We start from the raw sequence: 19,490 nt of genomic DNA, 5'->3' as shown, positions 1-19,490 counted from the left end.
CACCCCAAACCCAACTCACTGTGAAGCCTGACCTCTAGCAGTGAAAAGTAGGATGGTATTTGGTTGTGGGTGATGTCACCACCCAAAGAGTACAGCAGGTGTGACATCACCTGCCATCAAAGACCAGCCACCATATTCACCATTAGAGGTCAGGCTTCACAATCAGTGAAATTTGGAGTTTAGGTACTCTTTAACAGAAGTTAAAAACAGTGTCCAGCACATGTATACAGTGCATCCAGGGACAGTCAAAGTGTTGAGATGTTCAGTCGAATATTATTAGTGATTGTGTCCATGTTTTTAATGGTGCTGGTGCCAAAAAAGTGCTATAAAACTTTTTCACAGCAGCCATTTTGACATGAAATAGCAGGAAAACACAAATGTCATTAATGATCTTAATTAACTTGCACAACAGCAGGACCTTGGTTTGTTAGAACCTTAATATCACAGCTAGCACCTGTGTTTGCCCTCTTCCCTAGAAAGAAACAAGGGGACCCACCACTTCTTTACTCTTCAGTGTTTTCACATCGTCGTTCAGGTGGTTCTTCAGAATTAGACAGGCTTCACGCATTTTCATGCTCAGCTCAAACCTGGGACACATTTAAATATGGGTGAACTTGGTCTTTTGTTTTATGTGCCATGCAAGACAATATACATCTCAGAGCCACATGTTACTGGCAAATGTAATTTGCTTTACTTTGCAACTGTGATATGAACCTCAATACATGTAGGCACAGCTTTTTATGTAGATATTTTCTTGTTCTCAGCATGGTGATTGTGTTTATGTGCTGTGGGTGCGAAAAGCTGCGAATGCTTAGTTCCCATAAAATAAAACTTCCTCTTTGGAATTGACCTTGATTTGTTGGCCAGGCATTCACATTCACAACAGCACATTCTTAAGGAAGCTCTCTGAAACAGCCTTTTCTCTTGAAAAAAAAAACAAAAAAAAAAACTGCAGGCTGTCAGTATTGCAATTTTGATATTATGTCATGAAAACAGCCCTGATGCAGCTGCATACTTCTCTTTCACACCATCAGATGCTTCATTTCTCGCTCTAAGGGTCTCCTCATCAGTGTCACTCTCATCCAGGTTGACGTTTCTCTCTTCGTCAGACGTTTCTTCTTCCAGAGCTGCCTCATCCTCCTCTGTGCTGTCTGAGCATTCGCCCTCTCCACTTCCTGCTGAGGAACTTCCCTCTTCTTCCTCTTCCTCTTCCTCCTCTTCTTCACTCGATGTAGATTCATACCTGAGGAGAAGGAATTTTTGTTAGGATACAAGTTATAGTGTTCTCAACTTGCACATTTACATTTTCTTAGTTACAGCAACATAAGAACTGGTGAGCGAGGAGGCATTCATTTTCTTGATCAAAGATTCTACACATCTGCTGCGGATGAATTCACTGGCTGTTGCAGGGATCAAACCTGTGACCTTATGATTACAGAACCTTCTAACCACACGCCATCCCTCATTCTGTTAATACTTCTATTGGAACAATTTTATGTTACCCACCCTCCGTTGAGAATGCCAACAAATTGCAGGCTCTTCTTGCCAGCGGTGCGATTCTCAGCTGAGTTACTCCCATCCTTCCTCTTCATAATTGATTTCAACATGCCTGTTGCCATAAAGGATGCAGATGCACTCAGAAACCATATAAACAAAGAAAACCAGACAGTATTTCCCTCACATACACTAAAAATAATGGAATTATCATATAATTCTGTAAATAAACTAGAAAATGTTATTAGCCATTAGCAAGTTTTACTTCTTTGTCCCAAAGTTTGAGCTGAAGCAGGCCACCAAGGGTATATTTTGTTGTTCAAATACTGATGTCAGAAAATTTGTTAGCTCTGAAATTTTTGAATATATGAAAACTGTCTTTTCACCCTTCCTAAGTGAATGTTTGTCATCTGAATGGGTATTTCAAATAGATATCTGTTGAATGTATTTTTGTAATGTGATATTTATAGTCTGCTATCACTCATTGTCCTGCTCTAAATGTGGATGTCAACTTGCACCCTGTGCCACACTTGACAGTTACAATACACTATGTCCCAGAATGTACACCAGCGTAACCAAGACAAATTCCCAGATATTGTTGTACTTAGTGAATAAAAAAAATAATTTGATTCAGGTATCATGGAAACACAGATGGGGTCCAGACACCAAGTGCCCACCTGTCTTGGGGTTGCTGGGGGCTATCACCTCTTCCTTTTCTCCCTCTTTCTTCTCTGCCATACTGACCACCTCTTCATCTGGGGACACTTTGTACTCAGCGATGGTCAACTGTCTCCTTTTTGGTGCTTTCTTCTCTTCCACCTCTTCCTCAAATAAATTCTCCCACTGGCAACCAGTGCTGACCACAGCAACAGGAACTGGTTCTGCAGGTTTCACTACAGCATCAGTCTGGCTGCTCTGTTCAGTCTGTTGGGCTGTTAGGTCCTCGCCTACACATGCATTGGTCACCTCTGGACAGCACAGAACCGCAACATCCTTTAATGTAGAAGTTGTTGTCTCTACCTGGGCATGCACTGTGTCTGGTTTTGCAAGAACCCCTTTCTCAATTGTGACTTTGGACTTTTGCTCCTCTATTTGGGCTTTGAGACTTCCAAGGTCCCTGTCTGCAGCACTCAGCCGGCCCTCAAGAGCCACAATGGACTCCTGTTGGAATTTAATTGTGTCTTGTAAGGTGTCTATCTCCCGCTGTGCCTCACTGGTCAACCCAAGTAGTGACTCCATTACCCAAACTGCAGCCTCTTTGGTCTCCACCCTGGCCTGTGTTCCCTCCTCACAAATCAGTGGAGCTTCTGTCTCTGTGCCTTTCTCACAAATGTGCACCTTAGTGCCCTCAGAGGCGTCCTTGACACCCTGGCTGTAGTAGAAAACAACAGAGTCCATTGGCCTGTCATCCCCAGCAGCCACAGACTTCATCTCAGCAACAGGAACTTTCTCTGGAACTTTGACCAACATTTTTGCCGAAGGTTCTGCAGCTTTCTCATTCCTTCCTTCAAATTTCTCAGTCAACCTTTTCAGTTCCCCAGATTTTGTAGGGCCTTTGCAACCAGGTGAAGTTGGAGGTGTTATTCGACTTTGGATGCTGGGGTCAGCTGGGGTTGAAAGGGTCTCTGTGGTTTGAGTGGAAGACTCTTTAGACTGTTGCCGTTGTTGGGTTTCCTCCTCAGATGCTTTCTTTTCCTGCAGTGCTAACAGGAGCATGTCTTTCTCTGCACGAAGCTTGGCCACCTCTCTTTCAAGCACTGGGACACCCTTTACCCGCTCCTCCATCTCCTTAAGCTGCTTCAAGGCTGTGGCCATCTGCTCTCTAACTGTCTGCAGCTGGCTGGGTGGGATCGAAGTCACTGCAGTGCCAGGAGCCGGAGTGCTGCGCCCAGAGGTTTGAGGACTGGGTTTAGTCCAGCTACTCTGTGATGGCGTAGTTGATGGAGAGGGTAGAGGCAACAGAGACCCATCCACGGTACTACACACTGTATTAGCAGAGGAAACCAGGGATGACACAGGGGCCTTAAAGCCCTGCTTAGGAGGATCTGCAAGCTGGAAACGCCCGCCATTCTGGTGCTGGTGGCTCTGCTCCTGCTGTAGCCGCCAGCTGGTTTCCAGAAGTGTCCGCTCTACTCTGGGGTTACGCTGTGGTGGAGGAGGTGGCACTTTGGCACCAGCAGACAGGGGAGGATTACTAAGGACAGTCAGTGGGGAAAGAGAGAGACCCTCGCAGGGTGCTGACCCTAGACGGTTGCGTGGTGGCGGCGGTGGAGGAACTCTGCCATCTTCACTGGCTGGAGATGCAAGAGACTCCGTGGAGGTCCAGCCGCTTGCACGTCCCCCCACACTTGGGCTCCTCTGGGAGACTTTGACCCCCCTGCCAGAGCGGCGGGAGCTGACAGGCACCCGGCGCAGGTTGTGCCCACTCTCAATATCCTCAACATATTTGAGGAAGTCTAGGTCAAGCTGGAAACCGTAGGGAGTCTGGACAGAGTAGGAGCCTGGCTGGTCTGCCTCCTCCTGACTGGAGTAGAGGAATGGAGTGCCCAGATCTGCAGGGCAAAGGACATCACAGCCATATCAGTGGTACCACACATGGGGCCATGTAACTCTAATCGCAAAAAAAAAAAAAAAAAATTCTATACTAATGCTATCTTTAATTGTTTTCAAATAAGTATTTAAAAGGTTCTTTACTTTCCTGTTGCTGACAGTTTGCATATCCAATACACCAACCAGATCAAAATAAACTCTGATTCATTAAATACATGTGGCAACAAACCAAACTCACATGAAAGAATAAATATTAATGTTATCACTGTTACAAGAGGAGGAGACTGGTATGTTGGAAATATCAAAGCAATATGACCATTTTCTGAGAAGCACCTTGATGTGGTTGCTTACCAGGCAGCTTTGGGTTAACTTGCACCGACTGAGTCATTTTTCTGAGCTGGGTCCTTTCAGCAGGCAAACTGACGGAGAAAACTCAACACCTGGCTAAACACAACATGCACAGACATTGACATGAATACAGTTTCAATGAATGTGCTCAGAAGAAGAAAATGCAAAGTTGTTTTCCAAAATGCAATGCATCAATCTTGTAAATACATCATTTCAAGTCCATCATTCAAAGATTTCTAGAGTACAGAGGATCCAGCCTGCTGACATGTTGTCAACAGAAGACTGAAGTTCAAAAAGTATCAAATTTGTTTTTGATTTTGTGTTCAATCATTTTCTAACCATTAGAATCGTGTCCTTGAAATGCTTGCTATCTGATCAAGTTCTTCAGATTTTGTTTATTTATTAGGACAATGTGCACCACCGTCACAGTGGCTCTCTGGTCTGCCTTTAATGCTGGAAGACACTTTTTTTCTTGCAACTGTAAGCTTACTATAAAGTACAGAAGGACCTAAAGAAGTTTATATGTTTTGTCATGGCTTCTTAGCACATGTGACAGACTCAGTTCAACAGAAGACATCCTCGCTATTTCAACCCTCTTGCTGTGGAGGGTGAACTCCCTGCAATGTGTCAGCCCTCAGGAGATAAAGCAGTTTGTCAAAAAGGATTCCTGTGTTTGTTTTTCCTCTTTAGAGATGTTGAAGGGGATTAAGCATGCCGTCATCCATACCTCGGAGCTGTGTGTGTATGTGTGTGATCTACTGTCAGAGGGCTGTGACATCCTTACTGGTGGCTGCAAGGAAGTTTGGGTGAAAATCAAAGCTTATATTATTGGGCTCATATGAATCACTTTGCTGAATTAAATCCCCAAAATATAAATGTATGTTTGGGCGTATGTTGTTAATGTGTGAGTGTGTGTGTGTCTAAGCTGCTGGTGCATGGTGTGGATAACAGGCAAGGGAAACATCCCACAACAAAGGCAACAACAAAGAGCTGAACACTGTCCAAAAGCCGCAAGGCTGACGCTACATTAACGACAGCATCACACTCCAACTATACTGTAAAACCACAGGATTCACCTCACCACGAGACCTCTAATAACTACAATAAATGGTTCGGTGGAAATTAACCAAATTATTTCCCTCAGACTGAGCACCATGCATTTGTGCTTGCAAATGATGAAATTAAAAAAAATACTTAAACAGAAAAAAGTTAACTTAAAAGATAACTAAATGCATAATTAACAAGGCAGGGAAAGAAAATGAATTCCCTGAGGCAGGGAAATGACAATTCTGTGGTCAAAGAAACACTGTGTGGTTAAACAAAGCCTACCAAATAAATTTAATTGGTTTACATGAAAGTTCAAGAGCTACAAGTGGTGTTTCTGGTCTGTCTCTTCCAAGTTTGCATTCGAAGAAATCCCTCTGGTGAGTTAAACAGAAAATTACCTCTCTCAGCTGCTCAGTGAAGGAATCATGCAGCTGGAGTTCAGGCTGGTTCACTTGTCCTGCTCCACACTGCCTGAGAGAGAGAGAGAGAGATATAGAGAGAGAGATACAGAGATACAGAGAGAGAGAGAGAGAGAGAGAGAGAGAGAGAGAGAGAGAGAGAGAGAGAGAGAGAGAGAGAGAGAGAGAGAGAGAGAGAGAGAGAGAGAGAGAGAGAGAGAGAGGTAAGGTCATAAAATAATGTTTTGTTGTCCTCCAGATTAGGGCTGTTCATACAGAGATAATGTTTAAAATACACACATAGACACAACCACAGACATTCCACATGTATATTCATTCTTTTTATTTCAAACACACACCTTTTCTTTTAAAAATGCAAAGGCGTGCACACACGCAGACACAGATGTTTCCCGGCAGCCTCAGGCACATTCCTCACACATGCTGCTGCAACACACCAGTCGTCCTTCTAGCTGACTGACTACTGATACCTCAACACACACACACACACACACACACACACACACACACACACACATACACACACATACACACACAATCTGTCACCTCAGGCCGCAGCAGACAGATGGGTTTATTCTCAGTGTGTGTGGGAAGACTGAAGATAAAGACCAGGATACATTTACAGAGATCAGGAGATTAACTAACAACAACACTGTATAACAGATAACAGATTTGTTAATAATTAGCAATATTAAGTAGAAAGACTGTTGAATTGGTTTTAATTTGAAAGAATGAAAGAAAGAAAGAGTGAGCAAACCAACTCCCTCTTAGCTGACATCTGAGTCTGCAGTGTTTCCTCTTATCAGCAGCAGACCACTCTGTCAGCCAGAGCTCTGCTTCTCCTCCTGAACACAGGCAGGCCACAGTAAACATATCGCCCACATGAACGATGCCACACCCTCTGGGCCAATCAGAACCAAGCTACACAAATGCAACGTTTGTTTGTTTTTTTTTTTTCTGTTTTTTGTCGACTGAGAAGTTCACTTTTTGCTTCAGTTTCATTGTTTGGTTCATTCAGGTTCACCATTACAAGACAACCAGGACTTGTAAACAAAAGCCATGACTCACAATTAGCTCATTTACTGGACAGCTGGAGTTACCTGTCACCCTTCCAGTATGGATGCTGGTGGTGACATGCGACTCCAGTCCCTGTAACTTTACCCAGGATGACCTTGTCTGTCTCTTCCTCTCTGGTGTTCATAATAGTTAGCAACACATGAAGAAGTAGCTGAATTTGAGTATTTCCTGCCACCCCCAAACCCTCAATGAAAAAACCTTGGGGGGCAAAGCTGGCTTTTAAAAAACTCAAAATGGCGCAAAGTTCATCGTGATGTATTTGTACTGACAGTTCTACAGGCAAATTTGTAAAGCGGTAATAGTTGATGATATATTTGTTACTGACTGGCCTACAGCTAAACCGCATCATGCAGGAGTGAAGACACGTTTACTGTTGCCTTGATCAAACTTGCATTGCAAGAGTTCAAAGCATCAGTAAGACCATTTCAGAGTCCCCATGCATACATCACGTAAAAACTGCATTAAAATAGGTGGAAAATACTTTTAGAACAAGGCAGGATCACGATTTGAGGTACAACAGCTAGCCTAGCCCGGGGTGCTAAAGTGTTTGTAGGCCTGGTATCTATATACTGTTGCACAGGACAGATGTGTGATCAAGCAGCACCTTATTGGGGCAAAGCTAATGAGCTGACAAGCTACTTTTATTGAATTAACACATATCATGACATGTTGACATTTTCACAGCTTGCTTCGTTGAAAGCCAATTATCAGCAGGTTCTGATATCAAGCGTCAAACTCTCTGAAAGCTGCTTAGCAACTGCAAAATGTTGATTTGTACAAAGCAAACAGCAGATAATTCTGTGGTTAAAGCCTGTGCTCCCACTCAGTGTGAAATCCCTCAGGTGTTGAAGGGTTTTACCCCTGAAGGTCTGTTTCATGACCCAAATTGGTGACACAAAAGCACTGGTCAGATGACACAATGAAAAAAAAAAAAGGTGAAAAACACACAACTTCACATCACAGTCACATCTTGTTACTCAAAAGCATTTTCCATCTGTCTGGAACACTGTACATGTAATTACAAAATAGTTGATGAATTATGCCATGCTATATGGTCCAAAAGCTACAGTTTACAATTATGTTCCAAACATGTTTTTTTAAAGTGACATTATTACATTAACAATATCAGGATAACTTTGATATTTCTTTCACACATTTTTCAGTTCTATACTGATATGGACTGATACAGTTCTCCAGATCACTCTTTTGCCCCCACTCTCAGCTAATCTCTCTGGGCTGTTACCAGGGGACACTGCCAGATTTCAGTTTTAGACCACTTCACTGTACACAAGCCTGGCCAGTCTGGACCGGCCGAAATTTTTCAGGTCCAGGTTTCCTACGACTGCAAAGTCAGCCAAACCCGAACCTCTGAATGCTGACAGCCAATGAGTTTTCCACACTATTTTGTTTCCCCACTATGTGATTTCAGTTCATGAGCAACATTTCTGCCTGATAAATTCAGCACGGAGCAGTTAATCCCAGCAACTCATGGCTTTGCAGTTTTCCACAACTTTTATTTGAACAACAACAGGAATAAACATCTGCAAAATGTTGCTCAGAGAACAGCTGCATCCATCAGGTACTCTCTTAAAGCAAACCTGTGTTCCGTATTGGCCTTGTTTTTTATACCGGCATAATCCCTTTTGTTCACATTTGTTTATGTGCTAAAAGTGTTATTTTGGGAGCTGTTCTGCTGCACTATGGAAGTGAATGGAGATACAAATCCAGTGTTGTGGATTACAGGGGAGCACAGAGCAGCTAATGAGGAGAATTCACCACCATGTGGACTCATATCACATCCAGGGAACTATAACTACACAACCCAACACTGTGCCAAAGTTCAATTATGTTTTAAGTCCTTTAATCTTTTATCACATACATACATACATATATTTTATGTATGTATGTATGTATGTATGTATTTATTTATTTATTATTTCACTCATTCATTCATTTATTTTTGTTTGTTAGATAGTCTGGTCTCTAAGTCTGGCCCTTTTCCTTTCCTCAGCTCTCTCTTCTCTTTCTCTTCTCTTCTTTCTTTTCTTCTGCCCTTTTCTCCCTCCTCATTTCCACTCAATTTCTCCTTTCTCTTCTAACCTACTTTCGCTCATTTGTTTCCTTCTCCTCTCCATCTCCACTCCATTCCTCATTATCTTCTTTCTCATCTCATTTCCATTCTCTTCTCTCCTTTCCCCTTTTCTCCTTCCTCCTTTCTGACCTTTTTCTTCACTCCTTTCCACTTTTTTCTCTACTATTCTTCCTTGACCCCCTTCCTTCTTCTCTTCAGATGTTGCTGTTTTTCTCTGTGATCTGATGACAGGCAGCAAATTACAGACTGCAGGGAGAAGCTGCATTCCTTCCCTCTACACCCCGACTCCTGACCAGCTGAGAGCCATGCTGCTGAGTTGTACACACACACACACACACACACACACACACACACACACACTATATGCCCATGCACAGACATGTAATAAACTTGACACATAAAAATCTACACAAACATATAAACAAACTTGCACACACACAGGCATGACTGCCTGTGGGTACACAGACATATAGACTGAACTTTCAAAAATGTGTATAAACACAGACAGCAGTGTGTGCGCACACACACACACACACACACACACACACACACACACACACTTTCTCCAAAAACAAACACATACAGACACAGGACTAACAGTCATATGATCCCATAAAGCCAGACTAAGACAATGTGAATGGCTACAAGACAGTATAAACTAATAGCAGGCATACTGCCTTAACTTTGTAAAAGCCTCACTGCCTTCCATTGTAAACAGACAAACTGCATTGTTCTTCACATTGACGTCAAAATAACTAAATGGGTCATGAAGACAAATTGGGTTTACATGAAGTTTCCTTTTTCTGTCTTTTATAATCCAACATTGCAGTCTGAATAGCAGCAGCTCTGTTCCATTAGCTAGAAACCTAACACTACAATTACACTTTATTATACTGCAGGCACTTTGCAATAATCACAAATTGAGGCAAAGTTTCATTTCCTATATTTCCAACACCATTAGCAATCAACAGTAAGGGAGTGGAGCCACAGCATCCTGACCAGAGGTGGAATAAAATATATTCCTGTGTTCCTGAAATTATCATGTATGATACAGAATATTCAAGAGAAAGAGATTATGAAACTACAAGAAAGCACAGAAAAGTTGATTTTCTACAACAAGCCAGTCAAAGACTCAAAGTGGTATTAGATTGAAGAGGTACTCTGAAGCAGATTTTTTTTAACTGGTCTCCATCTTTGGTGCAGGGTTAGGGTTAGCGCAGTGCGTTTCTGCACTGCACTAACAGAGATCACTGATAAATGTAAAATACATCACTTCCTTTTCAGCATAGGATTTTTCCCAGGAACAAGCTAACAGACGCTGAGAGTTTAGAAGAGCAAAAGGAAAAGCTTTATAGTGGGGCGGCTTAGCTCAATATATCACAACAATCGTTCATTTTGTGATAAAAGCATAAAATTTGGTAGATGTGTTGGTGGATATATTTCAAACAAATCTGGGTATTGGGCCGTCACAAAATCACCCCCTAGTGGCCATAGCAGGCATTTGATTTGTTAAAATGAATAAAAATATTAAAATGATTCATTAAAATATTTTAAAAATGTAAATACACATTAAATTAAGAAAAAATACAGTTATACACACTCAGTATCTCAAACACTTTCTGGCCCCACCACCATAACCACCACTGCAAGCCAGCTAGCCAACGAGCTAGCTAGCATATAGTCAGGACCGAAAATTGAAAAAGCCCCTTAGGAAACAACATGGTAGGCATTTTTGAGGAAAAGCACTTTATCTGTTTATTATCTGTTTCTGTATGATTATTTAATGCTGAATCCATTTCTGCCATATGCCAAGCTGTAAAAGTTACCGTTTAGTCATAATTATTGATTAATTAGCATAGCTATTGATTAGTCGCCCAAAGTTAGAAATGGCTGTCAGTTTCCTATTTGTCAATATTCTATATATGATGTTTGGTATCATTGTAAAGGGGACCTTCTCAGCTTTCATTTAAGCCCATGGGTGTCTCTTTCTGACAAACACAGAGGTCACATGACCTCCTTAAACCATAAATTACACACATTTTCCCAAATTTTTCGCCTAAACTATATAGTTTCTTTTATCCCTGTGGGATCATGGGATATCAAGGACCCAAAAGACAACAACCACAATACCTAATGGACTTTGAGGATTCAGGAAATGTATGATATACCCATACTATTTCTTTGTGAGAGGTTATTGTGAGCCTTAACATCGCAGTAATCGAGTCAGGCCCATTCACCTCCATTCATTCTTTGGACCAGCATTACGTAAAAACAACCTCACCAATTGTTTACTGTAGATATAATGATATTATTACTAATACAAATGTAATAATAATCAAAGGCAAGGTAGACATTTTTCATCAATTTAATTAATTAGTAAAAATTAACTGAACGTGGCCACATATATTCAGCTATGAGTGTACCAAATTTGGTGCTTTTATCACAAAATTAACGATAGTTTAGCTATGCCGCCCCACTATTATGAACTGATATAGGCTGAATCAGTGCAACAGCAATCAAACAGAGAGGAACAGGACATTCATTTCACAAAAATGTTGCAGATTACTTTAGAAGGACTCTTACTAAATTGCTAAAAGTGTTTTTCCAGTGATTAACAGCTAAAGAAGTACTTGGATATGAATAGCTTTTTCTTCCCCTGGGAGAGAAGGTTTAGGAAGAATGCATGTCATCCCAAAGCAAACTCATGGATGTGTTGAAAATGAAACTCTCTAGCAGAGCACAGACAGTTGTCCTGTGTTCAGCTGGCTTCATGCAGGAGGAAATGTTGTGCTGGTTCGAGGCTTAGAGCCATGTATTGGAACAGTGACCTCATCTCCATCGCCACCCTTTTCCCGAAAAGGGAAGCGAGAGAGGGTCGACCTAAGGGAAAAGCATAACAGCCTTAAGCTGATAGGCGAACACACATTTGGATGGGTTTTTTTCTCCTGCTCTTCAGCAACAAGGCCAAACACCCTCCCTCGCATTCAGTTATGTTCCAACTTTTGCTGACTACTTTACATGAAAAAAAAAAGCCATTCAGAAATCTTGACACACACATATATACACACACAAAAACAGACATGCCAACCACAGACGGGCCCCCACCCAGATATACATACAACACATTCACATACACACATCTGGATTACTGAGGACCTTCACTGACTACGTTCTTTTCCAACCCCCAAACCTAATCCTATCTTGACCCTAAACCATCCTGATAGATAGATAGATAGATAGATAGATAGATAGATAGATAAACAATCATTTTCCAAGTCTTAAAGGCAATTAAATTAGCTTCTGAATCTAGTTTAGCTTTGAGGGATGACAGGGACCTACTTAATACTTGCAGGAGTTAACAGTATGTAGATGTGACTTGCACCTTTGTATCTTCACAACCTTTAAAAGAAAGTTTTGTCCCCTAATTTAACCTCAACTCAACCCTAAATTTAATCTTAATCCTAACCTTAACCCTAAAACCACAAATCCTCATCCTCCAGCCGGAGAGATTTTCCTCATCTCTCTATGCTTGTGAGGACATTTGGTGTGCTCATAGATACTGAACCACACACACACACACACACACACACACACACGAGGGCCTCTAAGCTGCTGGGATAAATCTGCAGTTTCCTGAAGGGAAGCCTATGACACACACACACACACAAACCCCCATCCATGCCCCTGGGGAGACCTCCCATTGTCTTTCATTGAGGAGGGGGGCTGCCAGGAAACCCATCAGCTCAGCCAGGAAGCTACTTCCTGAAGGAAACAGGAAAACACCCGAGAGAACAAGAGCTGAACAAACACAGAGGCACTGTGACACGAAAACAAAACACATGCACAAACACATACACACACACACAGAAACAGATAATGCACTAGCACTAACGTCACATGATGCATTACGCTGACCTTAAACAACATGTAATTCAGTTTGAGCATGGATGTGTGCGTGTGTGTTGTTGGTGTTAGTGAGTTAGTATGTTGAGTGCACGAAAGAGCAACACTTTAGCAGAAGCTACTCTTTTCCACCTAAATCTGTTTGGCTGCCACATCCTGACTCCCGTCTCCTTAGCATGTAAATCAAATTCATCATCAGAACATCTAGCATATTTAACCGCACACAGAAAATATCCACTTTTTCCCCAATGACGTTGACTTCAAACATCACATGCACCCTGACATCCCCCTCCCCTCAAGCCTACCCTTCCCATCCTGATTCTCCAGCAAACACAATCCAGCACATTCAGTGGCCACAATGAGGCTTTATGCAACTTTGGTGGCAACACTGTTTTACGCAAAGTTTTGTGAGGCCTCCTTGTCTCCTTCATCCCAGCCCCCTCACTCGCCCCACTGTGCTCAGGTTCAAAATGTCAGAAAGTGAATTCAATAAACAGAAAAGGCACTGGGGAAGTCCATTGCTCTGCGAGTGAGCTGTGAATGGAAGACGCACAAAATGCTGCTTGAAGGGGCCTTGTCCGCATCGGCGGCCATACTGATATGAAGGAGTGACTCAAAGTGAAAGTGAGGAGTTGCATTTGTGTGCAAATGTGACTTGTGTTTTGAACACCCTGCGCTGAATTCCATTACAGTCTGCAGGGGATATTTGCAATTTGTCTTAACGATGAAGAGAGATCAAACACAATGGATGTCAAGTTGACAACTTTAAACGGGATATACACTCACATCTTCTTCCACAGTTAGATGTCGTCAGTCTATGCTTACCACATTCCAGCAGTTATTCTGTGATGAAGTGTTATTTACTTTTTTGGTGAACCCACTTTCCCTGAACCTGATTAACCTACTTGTATTTCAGTTAGTGATTTCCTGCATATCCAGGAATGCCTTTCAACAATCCCTAGAGAAGTAGAGAAGGGCCATGAAATTCTTGCTTTCAGAGTTTGGGCATACACATATAGAAATATAGCTAGCTAGCCAGCTAGATCATGAATTGGAATACGTTTTTAGCCACATTTCATTATGAAAGCCAAACATATCTTGTGGATGCATGACATTCTGGCCTAGTTGCTGCTACCACTGGTGAACAAAATGGTTTCTCGGTGTCTTCCACACTGGCTTTCTCCCTGAATGATTGTTGAACATCAGTGCAAAACAGCCACTCTTGAAAGAAGCCTTTGCCCTTCGATTGTGAAGGGTAGAAACCAAAGTCTGACATTTACCATTGATGTCAGCTGGAAATGCTAGAAATATCCTTATATGACATCACATTGTTTACATTTGGACAGTTATACACAGGAGAGATACACCAAACAATTAAAAGGACACAAAAAAGTGCAACAGATAAGATTAATAGCTGTTTTGGGTAGATTTGTTCTTTAAGGATGAAGGAAGCATACCAAGGTCCAATGACAACTTGGAGCCTCAGCTGGGATGACTGATTCCTATACCTTATACAGTGCATATTCAAATGTGGTTAACTGCAGTATCAAGGTCTAAATAGACTTAAATGAATTCTTGGAATAATAGTTAAATGTCACTTGATATAAACAATGGTGTTGGCACCACTGTGTGAGTTAGGAACTTTCTTAAACTGCAGACAGCGTCCAGTTTTGGGCTGCTGAGGAACTCGCCTGCATGACAGATGACACGCCTCTTCCTGAAACAAAGCAGGGCTCACAAATTAAGTTTTCTCCAATTACCCGCTGTTTCCAGCTCCAGCTCTGATGTCCAGCAGCCATTAGGGTCAGTCATGTTAAAATTTTGGACCAAACATGCCATGTTATCATCTATGGTGAAACACAATATGCAGGTTTTTGCAGGGAAATCGCAAGCTGCATTTGGCTGAAATGCCATTGTCAGCATTTTATTCACAAGATTTTTACATCTCCACTGCACAGATTTATACAGTATTTCTTTTCTTATTCTTGATATTCTTTCTTTTCCTGACATTCTTACGTCACTTCACCTCTGTGTTTTATCACTGTGGCGATCATTAAACTAAACTAGCTTAAGAAAAGACTACAAACAGGCTAAGCTGACCTAAATATCTGGCCTACAGACAGGCAGGTAAGGGAAAACTCTGACCTATTTGTCTTTTTCAGCACAGTAGCACCTGAATCCTCCAGATGCTTGATTCTCATAACTCGAGAACAAGACCAGATGTCAGCCAGCACTGTTGTCTCCTCAAAAACAACTGAAATGTGTTTATTAGTCTGTTACTTCCGTGACTGGTGCAAATTATACCAATTCACCAGCATCTCTTTGATTGAAAAGGTCGGTTAATGACAAGGTAGTGGGTACAGAACTCTGAAATGCTTTGAAACGTCTCCTAAAGCTGTGCGTAAGCTCCAACCTGAAAACAGCCCTGCAACTCGATGAAGCTGCAGACTCTAATGCAGTTCTGCAGTTAACTACAAGCACATCTGAGTTAGTCATTACTGTAGCAGTATAGTACCAATATAACCCAGTACCAATATAACGCAGATCTAAAATGAATGTGAACATTTGAACATCCTGTATATTTCTTCATCCTTTTTCATGCCAAAGTGCGTTACAGAGCATTTACTTTATGTTTGTTGCATCCATGACCGGGACAGCTTATTTTATTAATATTACTGTTAATATTTAATTATTATTACTACTGTTTCACCTCACTGTTCCTCTATTTAACACCAATCATTACAAACAGGTGTAAAACAGGATATAAAAGAACATTACACATGTGCTTGCCTGTACAAGAATGCTGTGAGAAATCTTTACCATACATTTCAATGTATGGGATGTCCCCAGTAGGAAATCAACAGCTCAGCCTGGCAGTGTTAGGCTAGTGCCTGGCTCTGCCTGGTAAGCTACACAGGAGTACTGGTATGTTCTTTTTCAAGAGGATGAGGTTTGTTTTCCAAAGAAGTTTGCCGACAGAGGCATTTCTCAAGGATCAGGGTCAAAAGTAGAAATTGCGAGACATAAAGAGTCAGTTTTTGAGAATGCCTGAATACAAGCGAATACATGAGCACAAGAGGACTTCTTTCCCCTCAGCATCAAACAAAATTTCACTCTCCACTCCATGAGGGAAATGAAAGAGTGTTCAAACCTCTGTGGTGCCACAGTATCACCATGACACACAGCGAGTGTTTCCAAAAAGCACTCGTGGTTTTTGGTTCTTCCCGCGAGAAAGCGTCGATTACACCTCAAGCAGGAATCTCAGGCAGTGCAGGAATCTAAACTTTTTTTATCTACAGGCCGCAGTGGCTGGTACATGTCAAAACCAGCCTGCCACTTTCATTATTTTACCAGCCAAAAAGGCTTTTAGAGTAGATTATGACCTCTAAATGAAGAGTCAACCTGCCAAAGTGGTTGGCAACATAAACAAACTTACCAGGTACAGCCAAAATCTACAAATATTTGGCTGGTGGCAATCTCCTACCCTGATTTTATGTTCAGTTTGGCTGCTGCCTGTTTCCCAGGCCCTCTTAGTACTTGACTTGGGTATTTTTAGCTCAATATTTTTCACTCAGCATTTCTCATGCAGTGGACACTGGAGATACAGTAGATGAGGTAGGACAGTTTGACGGAGCCACGGTGACAGTCAATCCCAGAAAAACGTTTCACATCTCCACACAGTAAACAAAGACCATTCAGCTAGGACAAATCAAATGAAGACAAACTGTGCTTCAATCTCTGATACTGGAACTATGACCACATCTGAACACAGAGAAAGGGCAAGCTGCTTATCAAACACTAAACTAAGCTACTGAAGAGCTCTTCCTGCTTTCTGGGGCAATTTGGAAAGCCACTCCAATCAGAGAATCTGGCATGAAACAGAGAGTGGCAATTTCCATTTTCAAAGCCTGAATGCCTGCTAATTATGGTGAAAGCCTTCTGCTATCAGGTTCCATGTAGGCCTAACACTTAACACTAATTGCTGCTTGAGAAAAAAAGAGAGAACTTTAAAAGATAAACGAACCACAGTGATTTTCATAGAGCAGAAAATAAGCATGTTGGAGAACCTTTGAAATGTCTCTACTGGAATTACTGTTGTGATTGCAATCAGTGGTTATCAGCTTAGTGCTGCAGTAACGAAGTTTTCAGACTTCCTAGAACTACTTCTTCAAGATTCTTCCATTTAATAACAAACAAATGGTTCCAAATTAGATCGGTATTGATAAAGCTGCCGTTGACCACTTTATACGTTTGAGAAATCAAATGGCAAAGAGAAATAACTGTTCACCTAAAAAAGACCTAACTTTGGTGAGTCTGCTCCTTCAGAGACAGTTCGGATTTCACTCTCAAGCTTTTCACTTCCCAAGGGAGGAGAAATTACTATACCAGATAGAACAATTTTATCTGGGCAAATAAGGTGAATGCAGCATGTTATTAAGTGGACATGTGATGCTGCTTTCTGCTGCAGCCTCACTTTGTGATTGGGGTTCATGAGATAGCTGGATCTTGGCCTAAAATTGTTCCCTCATGCAGCTCTAATCTTCGTTTGCTGCATCATGACACCATGGTGCATTTTTCAAAGTTGAAGTGTTGAAATCAAAGCCACTTATCACATGGCTTAAAAAAAGATATGAGACTACATATGTTCAGCCACAAACAACAACAGTGTGAGTCTAGGCAGTTCAATTCAAAATAACTAAACTATCTTACAACTGTTCTTGAAAGTGTAGGCAAGAGAAAGGAAGGAGACACGAGACAAAGCATGACTCCACTGATTTTTTATGGAGTATGAGAGTATTACACTGCCCCCTCAACACCGCTTACTAAAATTACAGTGAGTCTATTTTTGAGGTGACTGCAGTAAGTCATACCTTAAGGTACTGTTGCACCCCCCCTCACCCTCTCAAGAGATCTTCAGTGTTGTTGAAAGCGTAACACTTCTGCTCCATACAAGCTTCACTCCTTTGATTTGCTGCAGTTGATGTGCCGTAACATGGCATCAATTAACAGAACAGGAGCTGTCAGTCACTTTGTTAGCTCTTTGATGTTTACCTCTGGTGGCTGAGATGACTAGAAATGTACTTGCCACTCTACTTCCATTATGTTTTCATCGTCCTTTAAAATCAACTTGCACTGCCTTGAAAATCCAAATCATGTGGGGGACATTTACTGGAACATATAAATTCAGTAAGTAAGTCATATTAAGATGCGTGAGGTAACAATAGTCAGTGTATGCAGCGCTGCAGCGGAGAATCGCAGCCTCTCCCAGCGGTTTGTTTGTTTGTGCTGCAGTATCCCAGTGACTCCTCACATGACTATGAAACACAGAGCAGATGATATAACTCTGTTTATTACTCTGATATTTTTACATCGGTGGCTTACGATGCAGCATGCAACCAACAAGCTTTCCAACTGAACTGTTACAACAGTATGACCCTTCAGATCTCATCAGTCTGCGATCTTCAGTGTATTCCAGCAGTCATTTTGTGGCCTATTGTAATTTGCCAGTTTTGGTAAACCCACTTTCCCTCCTTTACTTCAACTCCTTCTACTTCAGTTAGTGATTTCTTGCGTTTCTCCAAAATCCTTTCAACACCCCCTGAGAAGCATGAACTTGCTGTATTCAGCTGTGGTGTTTTTTGTGTAGGTGGAGAGTGGTAGCGCTACTTTAGCGCACTGAGAGGCAATGTTTTTCCAGTATAGAAAAAGCCACCTGTTCTTGCAACTGCACTGCATCCTGATCCATTTCCTGCTACAATGGTAGAGAAATTTGCCTCTGCTTCTTCTATGATGGATTACTCCCTGTATGATTGTCGAACTTTGGTGCAAAAAAGTGGTCAGAGTCATATTGATCTCGTTTCTGTTGTTTATTTCATGAAAAAGAGTTTAAATTGTTTGGAAAAAGGATAGTATTTTTGTAAATGGACGTTTTCAAAAATGCATAGCAGGTGAGGATGAACCATCTGTGTAACATTAACTATCTTGTCCAACCAGGCAAATGAACCATTTTCATAAAATGAAAGCACAGAAGCTAATCAAACAGCAGCAACTGGAGAAAGTGAGCAAGCATACTGTTAAGCATATCGCTTGTTAGCATATTGGTACATGATTCTTGCTTTATATGGAAAATCTCTATTGATGTTGTAGTTCTCCAGTCACATTCTTGCATAGCCAGACTTAACTCACCACTTTGTTTTAGTGCTGTGACAGCTCTGGACAAAGGTCTGGCTGAACCCATTGTCATTCTGCTATAGGAGGAAAAACACTCTGGTTTGTTTAGAATTTTTTGGGATTATTTTTTGGAATTTCTGCTTTATGTGATAATCACAGTGGAGAGAGGGACAGGAAAGGTAGGGGAGAGAGGGAATGACATGCAGCAAAGAACCTGGGCTTGGATTTCAAACCTGGGCCACTGCGGCCAGAACTCAGTGTTAATAAGTGGTATGCGCTCTACCAGGTGAGGTACTGGGACACACGTTTAGATTTTTTTAAACCAATCACAATTGTCTTGGGATAGTGCAGTGACAGTGCCTTTGCAAAACAGTGTTAGGGGTTGGTGGAAG

General features: G+C 41.6%; 1 protein-coding gene and 1 long non-coding RNA gene across 2 annotated transcripts in view; one reads left to right on the top strand and one right to left on the bottom strand.

Annotated features, from left to right (window-relative positions):
* kank3 (KN motif and ankyrin repeat domains 3) overlaps positions 1-19,490 on the bottom strand; it is a 30,439-nt gene that overhangs the window by 9,355 nt on the left and 1,594 nt on the right. Inside the window, exons 2-7 of the mRNA XM_030049790.1 lie at positions 5,838-5,910; positions 4,396-4,488; positions 2,172-4,046; positions 1,507-1,609; positions 1,016-1,243; positions 497-587 (exon numbers count right to left, since the gene is read on the bottom strand). Of these exons, the coding sequence (XP_029905650.1) occupies positions 497-587; positions 1,016-1,243; positions 1,507-1,609; positions 2,172-4,046; positions 4,396-4,432 (2,334 nt within the window). The 5' untranslated portion in view covers positions 4,433-4,488; positions 5,838-5,910. The remainder of the gene's footprint in view (positions 1-496; positions 588-1,015; positions 1,244-1,506; positions 1,610-2,171; positions 4,047-4,395; positions 4,489-5,837; positions 5,911-19,490) is intronic.
* LOC115358017 (uncharacterized) lies at positions 300-18,758 on the top strand. Its single transcript, XR_003928148.1, has 3 exons — positions 300-309; positions 5,127-5,134; positions 18,692-18,758. It is a non-coding gene; the product is annotated as an uncharacterized LOC115358017 (long non-coding RNA).

Source organism: Myripristis murdjan, chromosome 4 (assembly GCF_902150065.1).
Source record: "Myripristis murdjan chromosome 4, fMyrMur1.1, whole genome shotgun sequence".
NCBI classification, from domain to species: Eukaryota; Metazoa; Chordata; class Actinopteri; order Holocentriformes; family Holocentridae; genus Myripristis; species Myripristis murdjan.
Note: the sequence above shows the minus strand (reverse complement) of the source record. Positions and strands in the feature narration are given on the sequence as shown.